General features: G+C 41.7%; 1 protein-coding gene across 5 annotated transcripts in view; it reads left to right on the top strand.

Annotated features, from left to right (window-relative positions):
• dnmbp (dynamin binding protein) overlaps nucleotides 1–27,276 on the top strand; it is a 49,204-nt gene that overhangs the window by 20,087 nt on the left and 1,841 nt on the right. For 2 of the 5 annotated variants that reach the window (XM_087844659.1, XM_087844662.1), the window contains 12 exons: nucleotides 1,700–3,874; nucleotides 21,649–21,860; nucleotides 22,089–22,188; nucleotides 22,497–22,644; nucleotides 23,991–24,008; nucleotides 25,097–25,296; nucleotides 25,460–25,590; nucleotides 25,693–25,797; nucleotides 25,986–26,114; nucleotides 26,202–26,537; nucleotides 26,738–26,929; nucleotides 27,026–27,224. In XM_087844659.1, coding sequence (XP_087700785.1) covers nucleotides 1,700–3,874; nucleotides 21,649–21,860; nucleotides 22,089–22,188; nucleotides 22,497–22,644; nucleotides 23,991–24,008; nucleotides 25,097–25,296; nucleotides 25,460–25,590; nucleotides 25,693–25,797; nucleotides 25,986–26,114; nucleotides 26,202–26,537; nucleotides 26,738–26,929; nucleotides 27,026–27,224 — 3,945 coding nt within the window. Of the gene's footprint in view, nucleotides 1–1,699; nucleotides 3,875–10,078; nucleotides 12,061–21,648; nucleotides 21,861–22,088; nucleotides 22,189–22,496; nucleotides 22,645–23,990; nucleotides 24,009–25,096; nucleotides 25,297–25,459; nucleotides 25,591–25,692; nucleotides 25,798–25,985; nucleotides 26,115–26,201; nucleotides 26,538–26,737; nucleotides 26,930–27,025; nucleotides 27,225–27,276 lie in introns of those variants that run through there. The other 3 variants (XM_087844660.1, XM_087844663.1, XM_087844661.1) reach the window with 3 other exon arrangements.

The raw sequence follows: 27,276 nt of genomic DNA, 5'->3' as shown, positions 1-27,276 counted from the left end.
CGTTAACACACATGATTGACGGTGAACATTATAGTGTTTTCTGCTGTTAGTACATTATTTTTTGTGCAAAAATGTGCCAAAGATATGAAACTCAATACAGCCTTTAGAGATTGTATCTCTATTCAAATCATTGTGCTTTTCTGCATGCAAGCATGATCGGATCATTCTTATTCACAATCCTCAAAGATCAAGGCCCAGTGAAATATTAGTAAATATGTCCGATTTTATTCATATAACATAAAACCAGCAGGTATTTTTTGATGGTAGCTGCTGTATGTACTTAAATAAAAGAGATAGGCTTAAATGATAAAAACACAAAGCTGATTCCAGAACTGGCCACTAGATGTCCTCATTGGCAAAATTTAAACCAACGTCCCTAGATGATGATTTTTTTTTTTTTGTTGTCTCTGCATGTTTCTGTTTCTCATTGTGGTGTTTTTTTCTTCTTTTTTGACGATTTGTCACTTGCAACACTCTCAGGCAGACAGCACAGATGTTTGCACAGATCTTTTATATTGGTAACACTTTTCATACTTTTAATGTTATTAGTGCTAGTAGTAGCAGTAGCCTTAGAAGTAGTTGAATTAAGTGACCTTTCACCCTGGGAGTTGCTATAGAACAGTAAAAACCCATGCGACTACACCAAAAAATACCCTTTTTTCCATGTTCTGTTGTGTGATTGACTTAACATCTTACCACACTGTTCTTCATACTCTGACTTATTTGATCAGTTTTTATTTTCCTTGTTCTTTTTATATGATCACTTCCTATTCAAATTCCTTATTTACTTAATTACTTTGTATTATTGAGAGATGGCAGTTTTGTTGTGTGTGAGTATTCATGTAATGAAAAGAAAGATCTTCACGATTTTCAGAATTCAACTGTAATTTCGATTTTAAACAACAGAATTATTTTAACTTCATGTAGCTGAGCACTGCTGGTCGTGCAGATAATTAGTTAATAATTCACCCAGCTTTCTTTTATTATCTGTACATACTTATCATTATGTTTGCTTATCATAGCCCATATCAGCCGTAGTCAATAACACTTGTGCTGCTGGTTTGGATGCAGTGTATGTTTGTATTGTCATAAATAGTAGAGGACACATAGGAAACAGTCATTACTGGCCATCCGAGAGCTGAAGCGTTCATTTCCAGTATGATTTCCACGGTCAGGATGGCTGTGTGCCAGTTTTGGTCCCAGACACAATGGGAGGTGGAGCTGCAGGTCTTTGGAATGTGACCTCCATGACTCCTCACCATCCAACCAACATTCCCATAATCCCGGATTCTCCAGTTCTATGTTAGGAACAGTGTAGACCCAAAACAGGTTATTAAAAATGCTACAATTAAGCAATTTACTTGAGCCAAGCAACTTGATTTCACACAAAAACATGAAAAAAAATCAATGTTCTGCAAAAAGTGAAGAAAAACAAGTAACTACATATCACTAAACTTGCTCTTAGTTTATGGCCGCACACAAGCAGGAGAGCTCTTGTTTAATTGGTTGAATAGTAAGAATATAGACAACATCTTTACTGTAGATTTATTTAGGGAACTAGCATGAGCTCTTGTGTGCTTAATGTGTATCTTAACAGTCATTTAAGTGACAGAACAGAAACTTTCTGTTGTCCTTTAACAATCTTATTTTCATTAATATCAAGATTAAATTAAATCCTCTTTATTCTCTGTCTCTTCAGGTGATGTGGTAGTTGGGGAGGCGGGAGGGTCCGTGGACCTCGGGGAAATCTGGCAACGTGGCTGTAATGCCTGGGGTGCCCGTGGTCTCTTCCCGACATCATGTGTGAAGGAGCTGACCCTTTCGTGCCGTTCCCGGCAGCTGTCTGAGCGCTCAGCCCAGGCCCAGGCGTCAGAGCTCCCACCTTATGCTCTAGGTCAAGCCCGGGCCCTTATGAGCCTCCATGCGCAGCTCAGTGAGGAGCTGGACTTCCGTGAGGGGGACGTGATCATCATCACAGGCCTGCCTGAGCCGGGCTGGTTCCAGGGCGAACTTGATGGCCGCAGGGGAAACTTCCCAGAGGGGTTTGTGGAGCTATCAGGTCCCCTTCGGTCTCCTCAGGAACCTGTAGACTCCCAGTATTTGAACAAAGACCCTCAGCCATGCATCTACGAGGAAGCCTTTGAGGCTGAAGAGGGGAATGAGGAGGCAGGAATGGAAGAAGAGGAGGAAACGTTGAGAGAGGAGGAAGAACAAAAAGTAGTAGAGGAAGAGCAGGAGGAAGAGGAGGGCGGAGTCTATGGAGTAGCACAGTATGAGTTTCGAGCCATGGAACCAGGCGAGTTGGACTTTGATGTGGGGGATCGAATCCGTATTGTTGGTACATTGGAAGATGGTTGGCTGGAGGGACAGGTGCGAGGGCAGCGGGGTATCTTTCCTCATCGCTTTGTCAAAATAGAGGGGCATGTTCAAAAAATTGCAGAAGAAACGGGTGTTGTTGAGACGGAAGAAGAGAAGGAGATCAGCAATACTGAACACACCTCTGATCATTTATGTCCCAATGATCCAGAGAAAGAGTGGAGCATGTATGAGGATCACACAGTGTGGGACCTGGACTATTTTGAGAGGGCTGAGGAGCACCGGTGGGCATGTGAAAACCAAAGTACTGTTGCTCAGACTGGTAACGCAGGGCAGACAGACTGTGGTCAAAGGGCTGACTCTCAGCCACGTAGACCTGCCCCCCCAGCACAAAGGGGGCCTCAGAGGCCGAAATCCACTCCTCCAGAAAGGCCCAGGCTGCCACCACGGCCTAACTTTCCCCCACATAGCCATAGGCAGCACGTTGGCCCAGCTACTAGCAGAAATCTGCCTACCTCTACCAATGGTAACCATCAGCCTCGACAACCCAAGCTAAGTCATAGCCTAACACTTCATAACACCCAACCTGGGTGGTCTAAAGACAGCAAATATTACCAGAGGCAGCAAAGAAAGAACGCCTCCTTCAATAACAGAGGTCAGGCATTAAACAGTGTGGAGGGCCAAAAGTATAAGAGGCTAACTCGCCATGCAAGTGCCAGCGATGCTGATATGATGAGCTCTGAGATCCGCCTGCGTAACCAACAGATGACACGTCGCTCTAATGGGCTACTGCCTACATCCGTAACCTTAGAAACCTTGGCAAGCTCGACCAGTGACCTGGAGACGAAGCTGTCACAGCAGCTCTTTGAATTTGAGAAAAGCTTGAGCAATCAGCCCCATATCTCACGGCACTTTTCTATCCTGGACTACAAAGACGAAAGGGATATCATTCGAGGCTCCTCGCACTCTCCTGTGTCCCACCTCCTGCAGTCTGACTCTCACTCTTTGGAAAGACGCAGAACCCTCCGCCCTCCGCCTCCTCGTCCCAGAGCCACGCGCCCACCAGCTCCAGCTGCGTACAAACCGACTCGCCCGGCTCCACGCCCTCCTCCCCGGTGCCCGAGACAGAATCGCACTACTCCTCCAACCGGCAACTCCCTCATCAACACACCCATCTTTTACACCCCCGACGAGCCGGCTGCAAACCTCCTCGACCAAACAACGGGAGGCCAGGTTGAGCAGGGCGACCCTGAAGCGGCCCAGGAACATGAGATCCAGTGTCAGCTTGAGGCAGAGCAAGAGCTGGAGAGAGATGGAGAGATGGAGCTAGAGACTCAGACACAGAGGGAGGAAGAGGAGGAGGAAAGGCAACAGCTGTTGCTACGGCTACAAGAAGTGGAACGCGACATGGAGGCTTACGCACACACGGCGGAGGAACTCAGGGCGATGCTGGAGGAGGAGGAGCAGGATGAGACAGCCCGCGTCCAGGCCTTGGAGAATCTAGAGTTCTGCAATTACACGCTGGAGACGCTGGCCCTGGAGCAGCAGCAGCTACAAGGTAAGATGGTAAAACTGTCGGAGGATCAGGTTAAACTAGGTATTCTCAGTAATGACGACATGATAGAAGTCATTGGAGTTGGAGATGAGGGCTCGATTTTAAACTTGTAAATATCTCAAGTACAGATTAAAATAGAGCTACGGGAAGAGCTGCAACAGTAAGTCGAATAATTAATTAGGTGACAGTCAACAAGAATCTAATATGCAAATATTCTGATTATTGATTTATCAATTAAATATTCATCGTCTGGAGATATAAGTTTGGATATTTGTAACTATATAACAGTGCGTGTTACAATTGTTCAACTGCTATTCCCAGCAAATGTATATTTATTTAGTCTGAATGTGATATTTTAACAGAAAGTTAGATTTGCTTCTTCAAAGTGCACATCGGCATCTCCATGTAGATGTTTTCCACAAGTTTAACGGTTTACTTACAGGATGAGTTGCATACACACAGAAACAATGCAGAACAAATCAAATCTGAGGAAAATCTTGTTTTTAGTTGATGTCATAGCTGCTCTTGTTGCCCGTGGGTTACTTCACGGGATAATCCTCATTCGCCAAAGACAAAATGTAATATAAAAAGAATTTTAAAATGAGACATCGGTGTTTACTAGATTTCCTCCTTGACCTGTTGTCCAAATCTCTGAGACACACACTTGTTTTCATATCTTAGTGAGGACATCTAATTGATATAACGCTTAAGCCCAACCTTAACACTTAGCCTAAACCTAACTACACGCTAAGCACATTTTGAGTCTCAAAAATGCCTTCAAACTAGTGGGAACAGGCATTTTGTCCCCATAAGGGACCATTGCTCCCCACAAGTGTAGTAGCATTCCAATCTTTGGTCCTCACAAAGATATCTAAACATGGTGCGCACACACACACACACACACACACACACACACACACACACACACAGACATAACACAAATATAAGCATTTTAAGCCAAACATCCCTATTTACTGTTTACATCAACGGAAGGGGAACTGTATATTTAAATTAAGGATTATCATAACAGTCTCCGTGTGTGTGTATGTACGTGTCGGGGGGGGTGCTTTCCCTCTGTACAGTGCTAATGATAAAACTACAGCGAATGTGGCAGAACCACTGTGGAGCGCCTTTACAGTGAGCTTTTTATTGCTGTTCACAGTTTTTGTATCTCGTTTGCTGTCAGTGATTTCCTGCTTCAGCAGTAAATTATTTCCATAACTAAGTGTAAGAGTATCTTAAAAACTTAATTATTTGATTGGTAGATAACATGAAATGAAATGATCTTCATCCAGAGTTGTAGATAAAATAAACCAGCAGTTGATAGATCACTGTCATTCAGAGCTATTAGGCTTTCATTGTTTGTACAGCTTGCTGCCGTCCGGGCGCACAGTGCTGTCTTTGGTAGCCCAACATTTTTTCACATAGATATGAATTGCATTCCTGCACATAGTGAGAGGGTTAGCAGTGCCACATAAGTGGCTTTCGTACTCACTCCAAGTTTCTCCCTCTGGACCTTTTCCCCCTGTTTCCCCCCTCCATCGTCGCTTCCTTTCCAAGAGGACTAAAGATCCCGGGGGAACTGGATGGGATTTGGGGAATTTTGTAATAGCGTAAAGTGGAGACGGAGCATGGCCCACTCTAGAGTGGGAACCAAAGTGTGGTTGTGGCGAGTTGTGACATGGCCTGTGGCACAGCTCTCCTTACTGTTTGGACTCGCGCAGAAAGCAACAGCACACAGAATGGCAGGTGAGACTGAATTCTATGGGGATGTAAGAGATGTGGTTATTAGATATTTACCAGTCTGTGTTGTATTGACTGAGTCATTTATTTTGGTTTGGACGTAAGCTGCACAACCAAAGTTACGGTCCGTGTGGGTTATAGCAGTATAGGAGTTGAAGGTTTAGTGCTACTCTGAAAATATTAAAAATATTCACTTATAACAGAATATTAAGTTATAAAATATTTTTCCTACGATAGCTACTACTTCTCAAGTTTTATATGGCTATTAAGGTAAATCCTGCATCATTTAGCATTAATGTAATAAATGATTTTGAGGTATTTTCCCAGCAGATAATGTCTTTAAACTTCTATATGATAAGGAGTTATATTACGCTAATATTTATCTACATCAGATAATTATGTCTGATATTATTTATGCCCTGAAACCATCTAGCAATGGGCTAAAATGTCCCATTTTTAGCATTTATACCCTTATAACTCTTATGAAGCATTGTATGATTTTAATTTCATGACAGAAGAGTCATTTATATTCACAAAGCTTGATTTTATTATATATATATGATGCACTGTGCAAGTCTTGAGCCACCCCTCATTTCTTTATCATTTGCTTCTGTTGAACCAGCCTTCATTTTTGCTAAAATGATTTGGAGCAATATTTCTCTAGGACTTTTGGAGGTCATTCAAGTTTTTCTGTGGACATTGAAAATGAGGGAAAAGGCAGCCAATCTAGTCCTTGTACCTGACCATTTTCAGAGGATTTTATTGCAGATAAATCCCTTCATAATGACCTAAACATCATTCAAACATAAACAAGACACCTAAGGAACCAGTGTTTCTAGACATAAATTCGAACTTTAGGCACTTTGTACTAGCAGCCTGTTGCAAAAACACCGAATTTTCTTTGGTGGAATTTGTGAAAAATATTAAAGATAGCACACCGTTTGGTAGGAATAAAATATTTTTGGACCAATTAGGTCAAGTCGAGTCAAATTTATGTGTAGTTTTCACTTTATTGCGTCACTACACATCCAAGTGCTTTACACAGGGATAGGAAGAGGAACACAAAGAGACATTTATAACATCTAAAATATATATCCTTGCATGCCCAAACAATCATGATAGAAATATAATAATACTTAGAAGTGGAAAACCACTATAAACTTGGTAAAAGCAAAACAACTGTAAAACTATGGGAGGAACCAATCCTCAGCTGTTTTACTGTCCACTGTAAATGAGTAATCTTTAGACCACATGCTGGCATGGGAACAGCCTATTAGAGAGAAACAAACTGTCTACACAGATGAATAGTATCTGACAGCCACGTACTTAAGAAGTATAAAGATGGATGACTTTTATTGATAGAATTGTACAAACTCAGATTTTTTGTCTTATATGCTGTTTACATGCATGTTTCTGTAAATTGAATCACGTATTTTTTCCACGTTCCCAGTAAAATAAAAAGAAATAAGAGATGTCTTTTTTCCCAGGACCTTTTCACAGTAGTGCATTTTGATGCCACCATCTGAGAATGGATTAAAATGACATTTTTATAGTAGTGAAGCTAAAAAAATGGACACTTAAAAAATCTGATCCATATTTATCTTCTGTTTGTATAAACAGCAATGTTTATTACTTTTTTCATAGTGAGTAAGTATATCACTTTATCAACAGTACAAGCAGACCAGATAACACTGTAGTATGGGCATGTACTAGTTTAATTAATGAATACACTTTAAAATAGTTTTTTAGTCTTTGTTCAGCCTTAAATCCAATCACTCATAATGATTATATTTTATCAATCACTCTCCTGTGTTTGAATTCTTGGTCTTGGTGTTTGCTACTAAAAACAATCAGCCTCAGGGCAGGAACAGGATCTGGTGGCTACAGGTCCCATTAAGGGTCATACAGCCACATATTTTCTGTTTCCTTACAAAACTGCAGGAATTCTTTCACCCTCCATTCACAGCAATAAATCAGATATCCAGTCTCCTTTTTCCTTTGGTATTTGCTGAAGAGGAAAACAGTGTTTGACATGGTAATCAAAGCATTGCAAAGAAAAGCTTTTAGTCTATAGTGTAAGTACAACATTAGATTTGTCTTTGTTATTCCCATTTAATGCTTAGCTGAGATAAAGGTGTGCACATATCAAGAATTTTTTCAGGATCTTTTTAGCAAAAAAACTTGTTTGTCATCCTGATGCTATGTGTCTGTATAGACACACGCGCCACTTAGGAATGAATGCTTTTACAGGGTGTGTTTATAAGCGTGACGTCAAAAAGACAATAGAAGCTTATTGTGACAAGGCAGGGAGTAACTTCAACACTGCTCTGCCTTTTATTTACTTTCCTGAGGCCACGTCAAAGCCCATAAACAGGGATAATATTTTTGAACACATGCTACATTAATGCAGGGTTTATTAATAAGTTTTAAGTGTTAAACACCTCCCTTTTGGGGTGAAATGTTAAACGATATTCCTCCCACTGAAAATGCTACATCCAGATGAACAGCATCAATGTTTTGGGAACAGCGTGTTATAAAAAGAGGAGAAAAATGCATTTAAGTATTGTTTGTATGGCTCAAACCTATAGCTGATGATGCATGTCACAATATGGCTTATTGAGGTTCATCATATAATCTCGATATGATTTATTTCATGTGCAGTTAGTATGAGTTTGTGGATATTGTAGGACAAAAATGTTTTATGTGATACGACTGTGCCAAAAGCTAATGTTTTGATCTTTTTGTCCAACTAGTACCATATGTTCTATATGCTATAGTAATTATGTGACAAAGCCGGTGTAAAAAAGCCTTTAAAAAGTGCTTGGTGGCAGTAAACAGTACTCCCTTTCTTACAGACAAGTGCAGGGTTTTCTTTTCTCTTTAAGCTCTTTGACCTTGAGTACCCTTTAATTAAAACGCCTCCCCTCAACTTTTACGACACCACAGCCCGATCCTGATCTGTTTGTCACGGTTTGCAGTATCCGTGTTGGCCCACTATGAGAAAGTAGAAAGGCTGCAGACATTTTAATATATGACCTTATTTCTGGATGTTGCTTTTGCAAGAAATCTAATTATTAATCAAGTCCCACACACACACGTAAGCTGACACAGCCACAGAGAGGAATGCTGTATTTGACATTCCTGCAGCCAAGCACACAAACACAGTTTCGGTCGTGTTCTGCTATTGAAAGCTGAGATGTTGAAAACTGATAATTAAACAAGTCTGATGTAAGAAAAGAACAATGTCTAAGTAGTATTTCTATGCTCAGTCCTACCTTGTGAAACTGAGGATTGACGGATGAGTTGCTAAATCATGGATATTAAATACTTACAGTAATCAAGACTAAAAACAGCTGTATTTTGTAATGTATTCACAGACTCTGAAGTCTGTTTTAGCTGCATCTGTGCTTGTGTTTCATTTTGACTTTTCTCCTCTGAATTTAACATTCGTAAAGCCTTTTATTGAGACATAAGCTCTGGTTTTATAAACTAGCCTGGTTTTATTTGCCCTGTAATTCCTAAACTAGGTATTCAGTGAACCAACCAGTTATGTTTTAGATTAAAACTAGTTCACGTCTATGTTTCCGTGTGTATCACATAAACATGTAAACATTTTAGTTTAGGCAGGTCCCTTTAAACCTGTCCCTTTGGAACTGATGGAGATTAAGGGAGGCGATCTTATACTCCCACTTTATGAATAGCCCAGTTTTTTCTCACACTCAAAGGATCGTGTCTCTTCTGAGCGTGGGGACAGTCTCCAACAATAGTTCATTGTACTCACCAGCAGCTACGTTTTCACTAGCTGCTCTGGCTTAATCAGGCTGCATATGCTTTCAAAGACTTTCCCTCTCCACACTCGGTGAATAAATACAGATACTTTACTTGTTTGCTGCTTCACACTCATCTTTTAATCATTTATACATTCAAAAGCGAAATTCTTTCCAACGACATCACGTGGCAGTCTTTGTGCCTTAGTGGTTGCACTTTCATGATATGCAGGGGCAAAGTCGAACTGCAAGGATGAAGTTAGTTCAAGGTTCAAGATAACGGCAGAAAGTTACAATAGCAATATTAAAGCTGGTTGGTCACGCAGCAGAAAGTGAGTTAGGTCAGTGATGTGGTGGGAATTGCACTGAAGCCCACCGGAAAGAACAAAAACAAAGAAAACAGGATACAAGAAAAGACAGGATTGTTCATGCGATGGGTGGGGGAGTGGGGGGGGGGGGGGGGGGGGTCATGCAAAGGCAGACTGTGAAGTTTGTCCTCATCTACCTTCAAAGAAAATCTCCAGACAGGCTGTTTTCCTGCAAACACAGCTACTAACCAGTTTAAACAATGGGAGGAGCTGTTGGGCTAAGCTTCCACTCATGTGACTCTACTGAATCATTAACCCAAGGAGGCCACTCCTTCCCTTCAATAACCCTACCCCTCCTCTCCTTCCATGATTTGCTGAGGTGGCTAAGGGGAGGACTGTTTCAGTTGCGCTGAGGGTTGGGGAGGTGCTTTGGCCAGGCAGTCCTGCGGAGGCAGTGGAGAGGAGGCAGAAAGAACAAGTGGAGAGTTACAGACAATATGTCAGGCAGGTGGAGTCTCCCACAGCGCTTTGTTATGGAATGCAGGACTTTGGAAATCGATTTTAAGCCACGTTGAGCAAGAAACAGTATCAGCTCCAGGCAGGCTGATTTAAACAGCAGGAGGCATGAAGAGCCCTGCAGTTTATGGCAACCCAGTCATGTTTGGTCCAGTGGATTGGAATCATCCAGGTGGTGCTCCAATGAGGAGAGGAAAAAGCGTGGAGGAGCTGGGGGACGCTGACTTGGCAAAAGAGAGGGAAAGGATTGCCCATCTGCAACATTTACAACAACTGCAGCTACAGCAGCAACAGGTTGGATATCCAGGGTATGGAGTCGTTCCTCCTGGCACTCCTCAGGGACCAGTCTTATTAGTGCATCCCGGTGACCCACTTCCAGCTCCACCTGTGCCAGTACATGGTGGCCCAATGGTGCCAGCTGGCCCAATGGTGCCCGTTGGCCCAATGGTGCCCGTTGGCTCAATGGTGCCCGTTGGCCCAGTACAGCCTCCTATGCATGTACCACCTCCGTGGCAAGTGCAGTACCAAGCCCAAGTTACACAGGGCAACGTCATGCACCAACAGAGCTGGGAGTATGAAGACCGTCATAGGGCAGCTTTCATGGATACAAGGCCTCAAGGCCAAGACGTTTACTTTCACCCTCGTTCAGAAGATGGTCACCTAGACTTGAGGATATCGAAATGGAAAGGCAAACATTGTTTTTATCAGGGTCCTGAAGATTACAGCCACCAGGACTACAACAGAGTGCCACAAGAACAAGGAACTCATGATTTCAGAACTCAAGAAGGTTATAGTACACTGGACAAGGACAGAAGGAGAGATGGCAGGGTAAGAGAAAGTGACTCTGAACGTTATGACCATCGTAGTCACAGTGACATGGAGGAGTATGAGTACAATGACAAATACAGGCACAGGGATTATTATGAAAGAAAATACAATGAGCGTTACGAAGACAAGGAAAAGAAATACTATGAAAGCCGGAAACACCGTAGACATGATCTCAGAGAGCATGAAAGTTACAACAGTGAGCTTGAAGACTACCATGATCATAAAAACGCTTATTCACACAGAGAGAATTACAGGGACCGTGAATACTACAGTGACCCTGACAGGGATTATTATGACTCGAAAGACAGGCATCGCTCCAGAGACAAGGACTATCACCATCGTCGAGATGAGGACCGCTACTATGATGAGCGAAAACAGAAGGACTATCACTACGATCGGCGTGCCGACGATCACTATGACCGCAGAGAAGATAACAGGGACACTCACCGAAGAGCTGACGAACGGTACACCAGTAGAGGAAGAGACCAGTATGACTCTGAAGTTGATGGACGCTGGAATTCTAAAGAGAGGGACCGGTATTACAGATACAAGGACGCAGGAGATGACTGGAGAGATGATCAGTGCGACCACAGACAGAACTACAAAACAAGGGAACACCTTGACCTGAGGGCTGCGGGCCACTATGACCACTACGACCGTGAGGATGATGGCCGATACTCTAAGGAAGAGTATCGAGACAAGTATCGAGACCGATACCGAGATTTGCGTTCACTGTCTATAGATTCACAATATGAGGAATACCCTACAAAAGATCGCAAGACTGAGGAGTGGGTTGAGCAGCAGAACCAAACATTGGCCCTCGGTGAAATACAACAATTTGAGGATCCTGTTGTGCACAGTGATGAGCAGGAGAAGGGATATGAGTCGAGCGGGGGCAGCGCAAGTTCAAAAATGGGCCGGAAGCCTGTTTACGTGGGCTCACTGGATCGTAACAGCATCTACAGGAAGACTGCTCCAAGCTCACTGCAACAGTCCCAGTATGCCACCACCAGGAAAAAAAAGCAAGGTAAACAAAAAGATACTGTCACATGAAAGAAGGTGCTTCCCATATTTGCACAAGTCAGGTCACTTGATCAGTTGTAATTCTGGTGAACATCACTCTATAGGCCATGAAGGCCTCAGTCACAGTTATTGTGGGTAAAACAGGCTTAAGAGGTTGACAGTCCTCACTTGTCATTTGTGACCTCTAGAGGTGCTTTTCTAATCAATGTTGGGGGGCCTCAGAGTGCTGACTAGTCAGACTCACCTCCTGCCTCCTTTAAGAGTGAGTGCTGAAAGTGGTGTGTGTGTCTCAGTATCACCTATCTCAGATGAAAGTTAGCTGTCATGTTTTTGTAGTCATAAGAAACTGCAGAACGGGTTTTGTAGGTTCTTTACTTGGCTCTTGTTGGCTCTCCTCATTTGTGTTTCCTGTTTGTGTTCATGCTCTCCACTCACTGATGGTGTGCACACGTAACTCGTCTGCTCAGTTCTTGCATGACTGAAAGGTCAAGATTTTGTCGACTTAATTGTTTTAATGAGCCTGGCTTACAGTTAATTCCCCACTTAAAAAGGTTGTTGCCTAAAGTGGCTCTGATTCTGACACAATTTGTTATGTTTTGTACACAAATGTTTTCTAAATTTATACATATACAGTTTTGGGCAGAAGTTCACCTACACTTATCGTTGTCTTTTAATATTTTTTTGAACTGTTCTTTTTCCAAGGTGGAAAAAATTTACAGCGTACATTTTTAAAAGACAAGAAATTAAATTACACTTAAAGCCAGGAAGTCAACCAATTTGAATGAACTTCCATTTCTGCTAAGTTAACTTAACCAAAAATTAGTCGAGGTATGTGTATATATATTTGAGCCTGTATGTATACCTTTGAAAAACAGTTAATTAAATTAACAGTAATTAATATTGAAAAGCCTAAATTTACCATGACATTCTCATGACTCTATGTAAACTTCCTACCATAATTTTACATTTGAGCCAAATGCAACAAAATCAAAATCACTCAAATTTTTTTTTTGAGTGAACAAAAGAGCAGCTTTTATGACTGGATAGTATTTGTAAATGGTCACGATACCTGAGTTTTAGTAAAAGAAGGAAAACAATATCAATCATTAAAAAAATATTGGCATTTCAAGAACCTCAGAGGAATTAATTCTCTTACATGTATAAAATTCAGTACCCGAATGAATGAAAGATGAATCTGTGCATTAAAAGTATTGACTCTAAAAACTCATAGTATACATTAGTTAATGGGAATGGTCATGTACATTTTTAATGACTAAAAGACAAGAATTCAACACACAAATTTCTTTGGCTACTTTGTTACTAAGTTATTAATATTAAGTTCCAAAAACTACATAAAACTTGGATGTGTGGGATTCTTTTGTGGGGGGGTTTTCATGGTAAATGTAAGTGAGGGAGAGCACTACTTTGACTCACTTTGTTTTGTCTGAGATGAAGCAGGTGGCGCCCCATGACCCCTCCCCCAGTCACCTAGAAACACTCACAGTCAGACACACAGAGTCCACATCAGCCCCCACCGCACATTTTGGCAGTCCAAGTATTAATCCCTAGCGTCAGCATGGTGAGTGGATGGCGGGGGTCTGTCTGGTGCCAGGCAGTGGCCGGCACTGCCCTGACTCCTTCTCTGCAGGACTAGACTGATACTCTGAGTTCATGCGTGCATGTGTGTGCGTGCATGTGTGCTAGAAAGGCCCTGGAGGCTTATTAAAGAAATAATTGCATTTTTCAAAACACACACGCGCACCACTTGCCTCAGCAGTGTCATCCGTTAATCTTGTTACACTGTTTCAGCCCTGTCAGGGGTTTGTCCTGAGTAAAGCATTTGATTGAAGGGCTAAAAACATTAGCCCATCTCCTTTACTGGGCTTACGCTGTGACATTGAGGTGTTGGTTAAGGCTTTTTGAGATGAACCTTACACATAGACAAGATCTTCTATTCTTTGTAGTCCAGCATTATTAAACAGCTCCCTAAAAAAAAAAAAACAACCCTATTGAGTTGAACTATAAAAATTACAAAATGAAAAATTAGCTTGTTTTTTTTGTCCGTCATTGCTTCTGTTACAGGCTTCCTTACTTTAAATAGGAGGGTAAAACAACTGGCAAAATTATTCTTGAAGGAAGACATATCTTAACAGTTGAGCCAATTTAATGCACAAACGAGCTTAATGAAGCAATTAAATTGTAGTGGTGGCTTTATGATCCCATTTTTGAACTTCTAACAAATATAATCTGCTGTATACGCAGTTTTTTATTGCCTGTGTGTGAGTAATGTGTCGTCATCCATCTATGATCTGGCAACATATGCTGTGTTGTCCGCTGTAATCCTTGAACAGTCTCTGCTATTGGTGGGCAGTGGGGAGGGAGCTCGGGTAGGGGAGCAAGGAGTTAAGACAGGAAATCTCACATCGTCTGACAGCTATGCTGTAAAGACGTCTTATCTCAATGCTGGCAAGCAAAAAAAAAAAAGTCAGTCGGCAAAAAATTAAGTCAGCTTACTCAAGTGTGCATGAGTCACCAGTAACCACGCTCGTATGGTGTGTCCATTTTTATACTTGGTACATCTTGGCGTCTTAAAGATTTTGTTTTTGAATTATGTCATCAGGCCTTCTTAAACCATTTGATAATCGTGCTAGTTTTGTCTAGATTTTGTGATAGTTTAGCCTTTCCATCTCATCTGAAGCCACTTTTCATTTACATAGCTTTTTATCCACTACTATGAAAAAGCTAAGCGATGTATTATTTAAGGTGTTTTATTTCGAATTTTAAATGTACCAACTTTTCCAAAGAGTTTGAAAGATTGATGGTGCCACAGCAACTACAGCATTCAGATCTCTACATGCTTTAGTTTTGTGTTAGATGACACTGCTGGTACCTGCATGAATCAAGACGGATGTTATCTGTTTATTTGACGTCACACTGTGGGAAAAGATGCAGCATATTTGTTTTTGACCTGGTGGACTTCCCACTTTTAGGACTAGTTGTCCTCCTGACAAGTACAAGTTTATTCATCAGGCTTATATAGTTGTCAGTCTTCACGTAGGAGCAAATTCCAGATATTTAATTCATTCACCAAAGACATTACTTAAATATTTTATGTTGCAACATTGGGTGTTTTTTCAAGACTTCGTCTGTGGCATTACGTCTTAATGTTTTTGGTTGAATGTGTGCATATGTGTTGGAGTTGTGGAGGGCACTTCTTGTAATTTTGAACAAACAGCCATTTGGACTCAAGGATGGTAGTCCGAGGTCAAGTTTATTGTGATGCAACATAATGAAAAATGTCATTCATATGAGTACAATCTCTCAGGCTGGCAAAAATCTTTTTGGACTCAAGAATGAAGCTTTTTGAATCTGGCCATCTTCATGATATATATCATGAGTTTTGCCAGACTTCGGCATTAACCTGGATGTTAACCTGTTTGACGTGCTGCCAGTCATACTAAAGATTGTATTAATTTAAACAAATCCCTTCAAATTCTCAAACTGTGCTTGTTGTCAGTGACGGCGTATCATCTGGATCTTTGTGGCAAAGGGTGCTAAAGCTGATATTTGTTATTAAGTACTGTATACAAAACCACCACAGTGGTCCACAGAGGTGATCTTGGCTATAATGACACTAGCTTGGGGAATTAATCTGTTTAGATGCTTTTACTGTTCTCTGGGGTGGAGATTTAATTTTGTTATTTGAGCTCAAACACTAAGGTGGCACGGTGGTTAGCACTGTTGCCACACAGCAAGAAGGTCCTAAGTTCAATTCCATCATCAGGCTGGGGTCTTTCTGTGTGGAGTTTGCATGTTCTATGATAGCTGGGATAGGCTCCTGCGACCCTGAAAAGAATAAGCGGAAGCGAATGGATGGATGGATGGAGCTCAAAACTATTATGACTACCTGAAGCGTACAAGCTTGGCTTATCTTTAGATGCTCTTTAGGAAGCATGAAGTTTACTATCTGCAGCGTTCAGACACTCATTGCAAGTGTACAACATATTTTTCTTTAGCTGTGGGAAAACCGACGATGCCCCAAGCAAGGTCTTTGTTATTACATGTCTAAAAATTAGCAAAAGGGATAAGCCCTCAAGTTTCGTCATCCCAAACTCTGAAAACCGTTCTCACACTCTGTTCACACTGCACTTATTTTCCCATGAAGAGCACTAGTTCTTGGGCCGTAGCTCTCAAAGTATACATGAGTGTGAAAATATAGCATAATGGCTTTTTTTAAAAAATGCATTTGCATGCATGAGCAGGTGACTGTTTAAAATAGTTCCACTGTTGAAGCACCTGTGAAGCACAAAAGACTCATTGTCTTCTTCCTTTCAGTAAGGCTGAAGACTGTACTGCATTTGTGATTGAATAGATCCCCACTTAATGCTTTTACTTCCTGCACATTTGCAAAACTCAAGTTCTCTTGAAGTAATTGCATATTGTTCCTTACAAAAGTCAGGAGAGCTGAGAAACTTAAAAGAAATGAGGGATCAGACTCTTGGCCCTATTTGGTATACATTGTACCAGCTTTTTTTTTTATTTCAGTATGTTAATTAAACTGTAGCCACATGTTGTTTAATTACCCCATGAGCTAGAGAAATTCTCTAGCTGTTTGTACACTTGGTCCTTTTTGTTAACAAGTTGGGTTATATCACTCGGCGTCCAAGAACGAGCAGTAAGGACAGAATTAAATCAGCACACGGCCTGCTTTTCTTATATGAGATTTGAAGCCAGCCGTGGTAGACAGGTTGCTGTGAGAGTTTTCCAGGAGCAGGAATGTGACCCTTCTGACATTTGAACCTAAAAAAGATAAACAGGATGGTATGTCGCTGAGTAAACTCCTTTTTTTCCCTCTCCATTTTTAACTGACCTTCTGCCTGGGACAACAGCTGGTCATACGCAACGTGTGAAAATCTAGCATATTGGCTTTTCTTGTGCATTTGCATGCACGAGCAGGTCGTTGTTTTGAATAGTTGCACAACTCTGACTAATAAAGAAAACCCTAATCTTTTTCAGTAAGCTGTGTGCTAACTCGATGAAGGTCTGAGAAAAATTGAAGAAGTTGACACAAACCGGTGTCACCTCTTTTTTTTTTTTTATTGCATCCAGTAATCACAAGTCAAGGCTTGTGAAGTTTAAAAGCTGTTGCAAGTGTTGGCATTTTATAGTGAGCTTGTGCTCAAGCAGCTGCATGTCCCATCACACACTCGCAGACGTGCCCGTGTGAGCATTTGAGTAAAAAAGCACTGCCGCCTTTTTAAAACTTTGTTTGATATAAGGAGGGGGGGGGGGGGGGGGGGGGAGCCCCTGCTATTCTTGTTGCTATGGCGACCGTGCACTGCGTGGTGAACTTTGAAGCACAGCACACAGCACTGATTGTGTCTGACCTTAGAGCGGCCTGTGCAGGGCAAACTTTCGACTTTGCACAGCTATTAGTGCAGCAGAGAGAGAGACAAGTGTTCTTGGCTGTGTTTGTGAAACAAAGTCACACATCATAAACTCACAGAAGTTCTTAAAAGGAAAGAATTTCGTTGACTTTTATATAATCTATAAAATCCTCAAAGGGTAAAAACCAAACAAACATATACTTAAGTGCAAGTTTAATAGAAAGATGATTTAGAGAGTAGATGCTTAATCTCAGCTTCCTAATTTTGAGAAAATTCAGGCTGGCACAGGAGGACCCCAGAAAGATGTCAGCACATTGGGAAACGTGAACTAGATTCGTTTCGGGAGTGGACTACACTTCCAGAAACTGGACTTCTCCCAATCTCTTTCACAACTGGTGCTGTAGCCACATGTGAGCTCATGTGGTGCAGTAAATCAAAAGTGTTTTTCCATCAAGAAAGCTGTGTGAAGAATCCAAGAAGTGGCATGGATTTTTTATTATTTATACAGCACATTTTATTACATTAAGGATACCTCATGTGCTTTACATGAGGTGAAATACATTTAGAATCACATATTTAGCTGAGATGCTTCTGTCTGCACTGTATTTGGGATCAAGAGGAAGTAATATATGAGAAGGAATTTGATTTTCCTCTATCAAAACAGCGAATTTGACATAAATTATTCCCACATATAGACTTAAATAGTATCAGTACATTCAATAGAGAAATCAGCTTTTGCATTCGGCGTATAAGGTTGAGCATGACACAGTGACAGATGATTTTAGCCAAGATAGATCTGTGCTCACACAGCAGCTCATAGCAAACCTTCCCAAATCTGCACAACATAATGATCCCAAGCAGATTATATATTAATAGAGTCAAAATAAAAGTATACTTACAGCCATACAACCGAACAGTTAGTTTTCTAGGATAACACTGATGCACACTGTATGCAGCATGGATTTAGGTCATAATTTAGTTAATGCAGGACACCTGAGCAGCAAGCAGGCACAGTCCAGCTCCAGGTTTTACCGTCCTCCCTGGTGTGTGCATGCTTGTGTGTAACGATGGTGGGCTCCCATCCATTCTCATGGTAATTGGAGCTCTGGAATGGACCTGCACGTCCTCCACAAGCCTCGCGAGCTGGACTTCAGATTGACAATGGTCTATCTTAGAATGGGTAGTATTGTTTGAAGCGCTATGCGTGAAGGGGCGTGTGCTTGTTTTTGGAGCGGTTTTGGAGGAAGTTGCACACAGCAGGTGGGTGAAGCCTCAACATCTTGTCTTCTCTCCCCTTTTTTTCCCTTGGTAAAAACACCTTGCTTTGGAGAGACATAGGGAATATGTAAAGCTTTGATAAAGGGCTGTGAAATTAAATCTATTTCTTTTATGCATTTTATATTTAGCCTACTTGGGAATTTTCTCCAGTCAAATCTCTTTTTTGTGCATCCATAACCCAGGGATTCTGACAGAGTTGCTGTTTGTTTGTTCTATCTGATATCTGAACTCATGGTGGCCCGTTCTAATGTATCAGCTGTGACTGTATCACTCACATATGAGTATGTGTGAGTCACCCCGGATGACAGAAGGTTGACAGCGCAGTTTAGCAAGAGCTGTGTCTGTCTTACATCACTTGATAGTGCTGCTGATTGACCTACACTCCCTGCTGAGGATTTGTGCTTTTATCTATAAGCTCAGTACTGAATGTGATTCATAAGGCGGAGGTTTGTCACTGAATTTCCATGAAAGTTTACTCAGTAAATCCCAGAACCATCCCAGCATGAAACTGAAGGAAAACGTTTTATTCTCAACTCTTCTCTCCACCTGTTCCAATTTCACCTGTTGAAGCCTGTTGATCACAAATAGTGGCACCATGCCTTTGTGAGCCCTGACTGTGGAAATAGACATTTAGTATCAGGAAGTCATAGATTATTTATCATTTGTTGTCCTCAAAAGAAGCCGTGACCGGTTCTTGTCATGTTTTTACAGTCGTCTTTCTGTATATAGGACTTCTTTTTTATTAAAGGTGCAGAAATATGGCAGTTTTTGCTCCAAAATCAGCAGATTCTGAAGTATTTCTATAGGACATTTAGTAAAAAAGATTTATTTTTAATCATGTCCCATATTAGTTATCCTGGTTAGGGCTTTAATATGAAGTCTTTGTTTGGTTTTAATGTAACCGGGTCAGTGTTTGAATGTAATTCACAGAAACCCCCCTCCCAGTCTCCTAAACTTTAGCAGGCACTGTGTATTTTAAATGTTTACTGGTTAGGAATCAATGGTGTTTAAAATGAACAAAATTAGACCTTTTTATGTTAAAAAGAACTAGTTTATAGAACTCATCTGGCTTCAGATCATTGAGAAAGCTCATTACTTATAACATTTACTGTTTGTACTGAGGGATCGGCCTGATTATTGGCAGTAGTCACAGGTGTCTCATTCCATACAGAGATATGGAATTATTGTTGTAAGGGTGTTTCCTGTTGGCTGAGTTTACTGCTAAGTGACTTGTTCTCGACCTGTTTCTGGGCTCGTATTCGCAGCCATTAAAGCAGGCCTACAATAAACCCTCTTTGCATTATTTTACACAACAAAGAAAAATAAAATTCCACACAAGTGGGTCAAAATCCGGTCTGGCGGCCTCGCGAGTCAGAAGCGTACGGAAAAACATGTGAAGTGGAGCATGTGCCATCGCCGCGTTTGTGTGAGCAGGATCAAATGTGGGAATGAGCCGATTGCTTCCAATTAAAGCGGGAGCCTTTTGTTTCTCCTCACCCGACTGTGTCACCGTGTGACTTTCAAAAACTAATTGGTGAACTACTTTCTCGTGGGTGGGAAGACACATGGGTGTGAGTGGTGAGAAAAGCTCCTTTGAGTTGAGCTTTAGCCCCGTCACGTGAGGAGGAGGGCGAGGAATGCGCACACAAACACACACTGCAGTTACAAAGTGTGGATTTATCCAGTTTTTGTTGGGCTTTTTTTTTTTTTTTTTTTATGTTTTCTAGAGTCTTTAAATTCGTCTTCAACACTCCTTTAACATGAAGGTAGTTTAGATAATCTAGTCCTGTTAGGGATGTGACGCAAAGCTGTGACTTTGTGGTCTGAATGTGTGTTTGTGTGGCATACTGCTGCGCTGGGGAACATGAGGGTAAGCAGAGTTAACTTCATTAGCCTCCGACAGCATCTGTCAGTGGAGGCAGGGTGACGTCACCCCGTCGGTCGGTCCAACACGCCACACGCTGGATCCACTCAGTGTTTCCTCTTCTTGAGCCAAAACCTAGATGGGAGGGTAAAAGTTTAAAGTCCCAGCAGGGTCAACAGATAGTACAGAAGAGAGAGAAACAGTGAGATGTTATGAGTTATGGTTCAATTAAAACCAAAAAAGATGAAACAAATAAATCTTTATGTGCATTTGCACTAATGTAAACATCTAATATGTAATATATGCCTTAATATGATGCTGTTTAATCGTTTTATCTGCCACACTGCAAACAGGAATATTTTCATTTCTTACTGTTCTAATATCAGATGATACATTAATGGCTAAATTGTTTAAATGCATAATGAATAATTTCAGTGCTCATACACTAACACTTTTTTTTCCCTCTAAGTGGACCTTGGACTTGCAGTGACGTTTATGTTTTGCTTTGTGGGATTGAAGGATTTGCATGTGTCTTCCACCTGCAATGGGTTCAGCGTACATGTGTGACACAGATGGATCCCGTTCTCATCACCCACCAGTTCTGTTATCTTTTCATCCTCTCTTCCCCTCTCTAACTGTCTCATCTAGAGCCTGTGTGTCTGTAGTTGCTGTTGCAAGCTATTGTCCTGCACACAAAAGGCCCGAGTCCACTCCAGTTTTATGTCCATTCATAAAAAGCAGCGGCGCGTAAACAAGGCTTTCCCTCCAGTTCAGGGCTCCCGAAGAGATCAGGCCTCCGTGAGTGATAGCGGAGACATTGATCAAAAGCTAGGCGACGAAGAGCAGCGGGCAGACCGGGTGGGTGGGCAAGAGTGTGTTTGGTTACAAATGAAGGGAGACGTGGGATGGGAAACTTCTTCTCTTGACTCTGCTTACTGTCACCTTCACAAGAGCTGCAAGTGATAAACTAGAGAGGAAATTCACCTCTAGATTTTAAAAAATGATTCTGACAAAAACTTAAAACACTGATGTAAAATGTTTGAACGCTCTCCTGTTTTTGCAGAGATGACGCTTTTGCCGTCTGAACCTAAAACTCTGGAGTCCGCCCCCGTCTCCGCGACGCCCAGCGCCAGCACGGGCTCTGAGGATCCAGAGACCAGGATGCTAGAAAAGAGGTCAAAGGTCATCGAGGAGCTGCTGCAGACAGAGAGGGACTACATCAAAGACCTTCAAATGTGTGTCGAGGAGATCATTGAGCCTCTGCAGCAGAAGCAGGTAAAAGGATGATGAACATTGTGTTTCCAGTCACGTTAGGACAAAAAGGGAGTTTAGCAAATACAAGATAAAGCAGCTGTGTGTGGGACAGTTGGTGCAGAAACATTGGGAAATTTGACAAATGGATAAATACATACAGGAATAATGGCATATAGCTGATATGTGGCGCCATATTCAATTAAAAAAAACAATAATTTTTGCTTTTTAACACGTTCTGTCTTCCCGAAGGTGAAGAATGTGGATTACGAGGGGCTCTTTGGCAACATCAGCTCAGTGATTGACCTGTCACAGCGGCTGTTGAATTCACTGCACGAGACTGACTCCATAGGTAAACAGCCTGATATTTAAGAAAAGCAATCCTTCTTTTCCATGTTATGCTTTGTACTTTTCTGCTTTAGTTCATCCAAATCTGTCACCTAGTTGAATTTTACTGACCAAATGAGCCTCTGAATATACTTAAAAATCAATCTGCCGTCAAGGAGGTAATCTGTGAATGTGCACGTGCGATTTTTAAGAAGAATTATGTTTTTTACAGAAAATCTCTGTGTAAAAATTTTCTTTTAATGAATGGACATCTTCCTGCACACTTTGCTTTTTATAATGAACACGTTGCATTTCTGTACCATTCCCTCTCAGGTAAGGTATTCCTGGACTTCAAGGTAGAATTGGAGGAGGTTTACAAGCTCTACTGCCAAAATCACGATGATGCCATCTCTTTGCTGGAGACCTACGAGAAAGATGACAGCATCCAACACCACGTGTTGGAGTGTCTAAAGAGACTGAGGTGAGTCTCACACACACACACAAAGCACCCTTTAAAGGTTCGCTCTTTAAGTTGAGATTTCAGCCATGTTTGCATGGGAGTGACTGAAAACATGCATGCTGTGTGAGCATGAAAACACAAAGGCAAGAGTGGGTTCAGTGGAACATTAACCGAGTGTTTGCCGAGCGAGTTCAAAAAGTGGAAAAATGATTGAAACTTGTTCTGTGTTTATTAAAAAAACAAACCATTTTCATAATGTCACCGGCTCATCATACTTTTTAAATTTAAATGAGTTTTCTAACTGAAAAGCTGAAAAAGAATACTAAATATACTATGTAATGAATCTTTGTATAGTGTACGTTGAGATTTTCCTGTTACTTCATAGCTTGTGGAAGCGATTTCTGAACTTTGAACTGTAGCGCGTAGGCGAGTTATGGAAGTGAAGTTCATTTTCTGGTTCATCTGCAAACTAAACAGCTGCTTAATCAGCGAAGACGAGAGAGACGTCTCATTTTTAGTCACTGCTGAAAGGAGTGTGCTCTGTATGTCTGTAGACTTGAGTTATGTGAAGCAGTTCAGAAATGTGCCCTACCTGGTTTCACCTGTCCAGTTTCAGCATAAGTGACTCAGATACTTGAGTTTACACTGGCGCGTTTCTGTTATGTGTGGTTATCGCTCTAAAGTTAAAGATAAACACGGGTTGTGTTAGGCTGGAAGATGTTAAAGGGGGGGGAAAGGAGGCTGTGTTTGGAAAACAAAAGGAAAGAGGACATTGTACAGCTCAACTATGCTCGCTGTTAATTCCTTGTTGACAACAGGTTGTTAGTGTCCTTTTTTAAAAAAACTTGGTAGCCTCCTCATGGCTTTGAAAAGGTCACGTGTGCTGGCCCGTTCCAGAAACTGCCAGTGGTTGTTGATTGCGCTCAAGTTTTACTGCCAGCCTGGGCATCCGTCCAGGTTTCAAAGAGAATCCACCAAACAAAACCATAACAACGGCGGGTGGAGCTGGCTTCAAAGTCTCATTCGTTTCGATTCGCCCTTTAGTTTTTAGTCAGATCGTAAGACAAAGTCAAAGAGATCTTTATTGTCGTCTCAGCCCCGTGGAAGTGAACAGAGACGAAACTATGAACGCTCCAGGTCCAGGGCCCATAGTGGGATTAATAAGACATTATGCTTAAATGCCAGGATTTACAAATATAAGCTACAATATACCAAATATATGTATAATATGTATAGACCAGTATGCAAAATGCAAAAGTGAACTCTATGGTTTAAGATTTTAACATTCCTGAAAGTTCAGGCTCAAGCTAACAGTGTAAACCTTGTTCCTGTCATTTCTCTATTTCTTTCCATTTATCCTTCAACAGGGCCATTTATCTCGAGTGGTAAGTCTCCATAACAAGTATTGTCATGATTTCCAGCATGAGAATCATTCTGACAGCATGACTGTCGCTAACTAACCTTTTAAAAGTGATCCGTGTTTGTGTATGTGTGTGTTTTACAACGTGCGATGGCTAAAAAATGAGTGTGGAGGACTTTAAAACCATCTCTCCTTTTTAATTATTTCCATTTTCCTTTTCTGGATTTAGCTGGAAAATGGAAAATATTGCGTTGTTTGTGTTTTGCATGCGCATGTGTTTTGTTTACTGTTGCTATGCAGACAAATGTTTATTTCAGTGTCTTTTTTAATCCTCTTCTTTCCCGGTGGTTGGATGAAAGAGTTTGATTAAAAAAATGAACTAATTATGGAAGCTTGCCTCCACTACTGAAGAAAACCTTTTTTTCTTCTTCTTCTTTTTGCCATTCAAAAATCCAGACTTGGGTTATTATCTCAAAATTTCAACTCCTATGCAAATTTCTGAGAAAATAACAAAATAACTTAAAAAAGGAATTATTAGGTTGAAATTTTGAGATAACTTGAAATTATTTTCAGTATTTTCAGTGGTGGAAATAAACTTCTATGCTCATCTAATGCCATCTCCTGGACTAAAATTGCAGCAGTCTTATATTTTTTGACAAAACACTTGAAGTATATTTATGGCCTGCTGGTCTGGACAGAATCAGGCTGTAATCAGTGTCATAAACATGTGAAATTTGGTGAACCTCACCTATGAATTAAAGCTGATACCCAGAAAAATGTAGTTCCAGCTGAAAACAACCAAATTAAATGATTACATTGTTTTCACTGTCTTAATTCATTCATTCATGTTTACTTGTGTCAAACATTAGTCCTGTAGATTGCATTAAAGCTAAGTAATTTTTTTCCTCTGCCTCCCCTGCTATGATACCTGCCATCATCAGAGTCCATGTATATGTGGTGATGGTTCCACGTCATTGGATAGTGCTATCCACATGATCGCCATCATGCTGAGACATGTACATGGGAGGAAGCTGTGGCTTATGTGCTGAAGTGTAACATGTTCTCATTTTCCTCTTACCCAAATGCTGCTTGTTGTCTCTGCCCTCCTTTCAGGGGTAAAACGAATTACATCAACCTGGGCTCATTCTTGATTAAGCCGGTGCAGCGAGTGATGCGTTACCCGCTGCTGCTGACGGAGTTGCTCGGGGCCACCCCGGAGAGCCACCACGACCGGGCCCAGCTCACTAAGGCTGTGCAGGCCGTCAAGGACATCAACGTGAACATCAACGAGTACAAGCGCCGAAAAGATCTCGGTAAAGCACCCGGGTGTTAATTAAAATCGACATTTTGGCCTCGCGTATTTCTGGCAAGCTCAAAATGTAGTCACAGGTGTCAGTTTGTTTTGTCTGTGCTTGAGTTGTGCTTATCAGGTCAGGGCTGGTTTGACGGCTCAAGTTTTCCCTCTGCTGTCCACAGTGGTGAAGTACAGGAAAGGGGACGAAGACACGTTCATCGACAAGATCTCCAAGCTGAGCATGCACTCGATTATCAAGAAGTCGAACCGCGTCAGCAGCCACCTGAAGCAACTCACAGGAATTTCACCGCAGGTAAATTTCCCGCCATCGGTGGAAGTGTTTGGAGAGAACGTTGCAGATGAGAGCGCGCTTGTCTGAAAAATGCTTGATCTGATGTTCTGTGTTTTTCCCCAGATTAAAGATGAAGCGTTTGATGAAGCTGAAAAAAGATTCAGGCTGCAAGAGAGACTCATCAAGTCTTTCATCAGAGATATTTCCCTGTACCTGCAGCATATCAGGGTAGGAGTTCATCATCTTAATAGTAACTGAAGCTTTTATTTATTTTTGCAGTCTTTAAAATGATGGTAGGCCATATTTGCATAGTGTTTGACGTATTAAATAAGACATTTTGATAGGAAAATACAACTCCTGCATATCTTTTCTTTTCATATACTGTATAATAACTGTGAAAATGCACCTGTCATCAGGAATCAGCATCTGTGAAGGTCCTGGCAGCCATCAGTTTCTGTGACATCTACACGGAGCGCAGTGTGCTGGATCCCGACCGATTTCAGAGAGCTCACCGCTACATCAGTGACAAAAAGTTTACAGAATTTGTAAGTGCTCTTCTTCTCCTTACCGTTACTTACACTGTGAAAGCACAACCTCTGACGATCCCTTATCCTTCTGCATCTGTCGAGCAGAAGGAGCGCACAGAGGCCTTAGTCATCAACCCGCTCACCCAGCTCCTCCTCATGTTTGCCGGGCCCCACAAACTCATCCAGAAGCGCTTCGATAAGCTGCTGGACTACGACAACTGCAAGGAGCGCGCCGATCGCTTTAAAGACAGACGCACCCAGGAAGAGCTGCAGGTGACACGCAATACTTACGAGGCGCTCAACGCCCAACTTCTGGACGAGCTACCGAAGTTCCACGGCGTGGCAGAAGAGCTTTTTACAGGCTGCGTGAGGGCTTTCGCTCAAGCCCAGAAGGACTTCATGAAGACGACGCTGGGCGAGCTGAAGCCACTCCTACAGGTTGTGAGTGTTTGTTTATGACAGTGTGGGAGGAGCATAAATCTGACTTTTTCTTAAAAAAATACGTTTGGGTATCTTTAATGTAAAAATACTGTTTAAAAGGTTTAGATGTAGGTGGCTGTGGCTCAGGACTATGATCGGGCCGTCTAAATGCAGTGTGAGTGTGTAATTTTATTTTTTTTTTTCTTTACCTTTATCTCCAGTTTTCTAACAAAGTTGGCACGGGGAGCAACCTGATTTCACAGTTTCAAGAAGAGCACAGTCAAGTCCTCCAGCTTCTTCAGAGCTTTAGCTTCTGCCCAGAGAACCTGCCTCCGGCCTCCGCCGCCGCAAAAAAGCCCTTTGAGAAGAAAACTCTGGAGAAGCAGACTTCTAAAAAGCAAGTCCAGGGACCTGTGAGTAGAATTGTGATGACATTTCATTTCTTATTCAAACAAAACAACAAAGGAGTTTTGCCAATGATCTAATCGAATGTCTTTGGCGTCCTTTAGCCCAGCCACGTCCCGCAGACAGACGAGCACCGTGCAGAACTTCTGGTGCGCTTTGGCCCTGAGAAACTTTACCAGGCAGATAGGAATTTTAATGCTGCGCAGGATCTGGATGTCTCTATACAAGAGGGCGACCTTGTGGGTGTAATCAAACAGCAGGACCCCATGGGAAGCCAGAACCGCTGGCTAATTGATAATGGAGGTAGTGTTTATTTTTTGTCTACTTTAATGGATATGCTCTTCAGCCAAATGTT

Source organism: Neolamprologus brichardi, chromosome 8, assembly GCF_056152115.1.
Source record: "Neolamprologus brichardi isolate AB-2024 chromosome 8, ASM5615211v1, whole genome shotgun sequence".
Lineage (NCBI taxonomy): Eukaryota > Metazoa > Chordata > Actinopteri > Cichliformes > Cichlidae > Neolamprologus > Neolamprologus brichardi.
The sequence above is the reverse complement of the archived record's forward strand: the minus strand, read 5'-3'. Positions and strand labels throughout refer to the sequence as shown.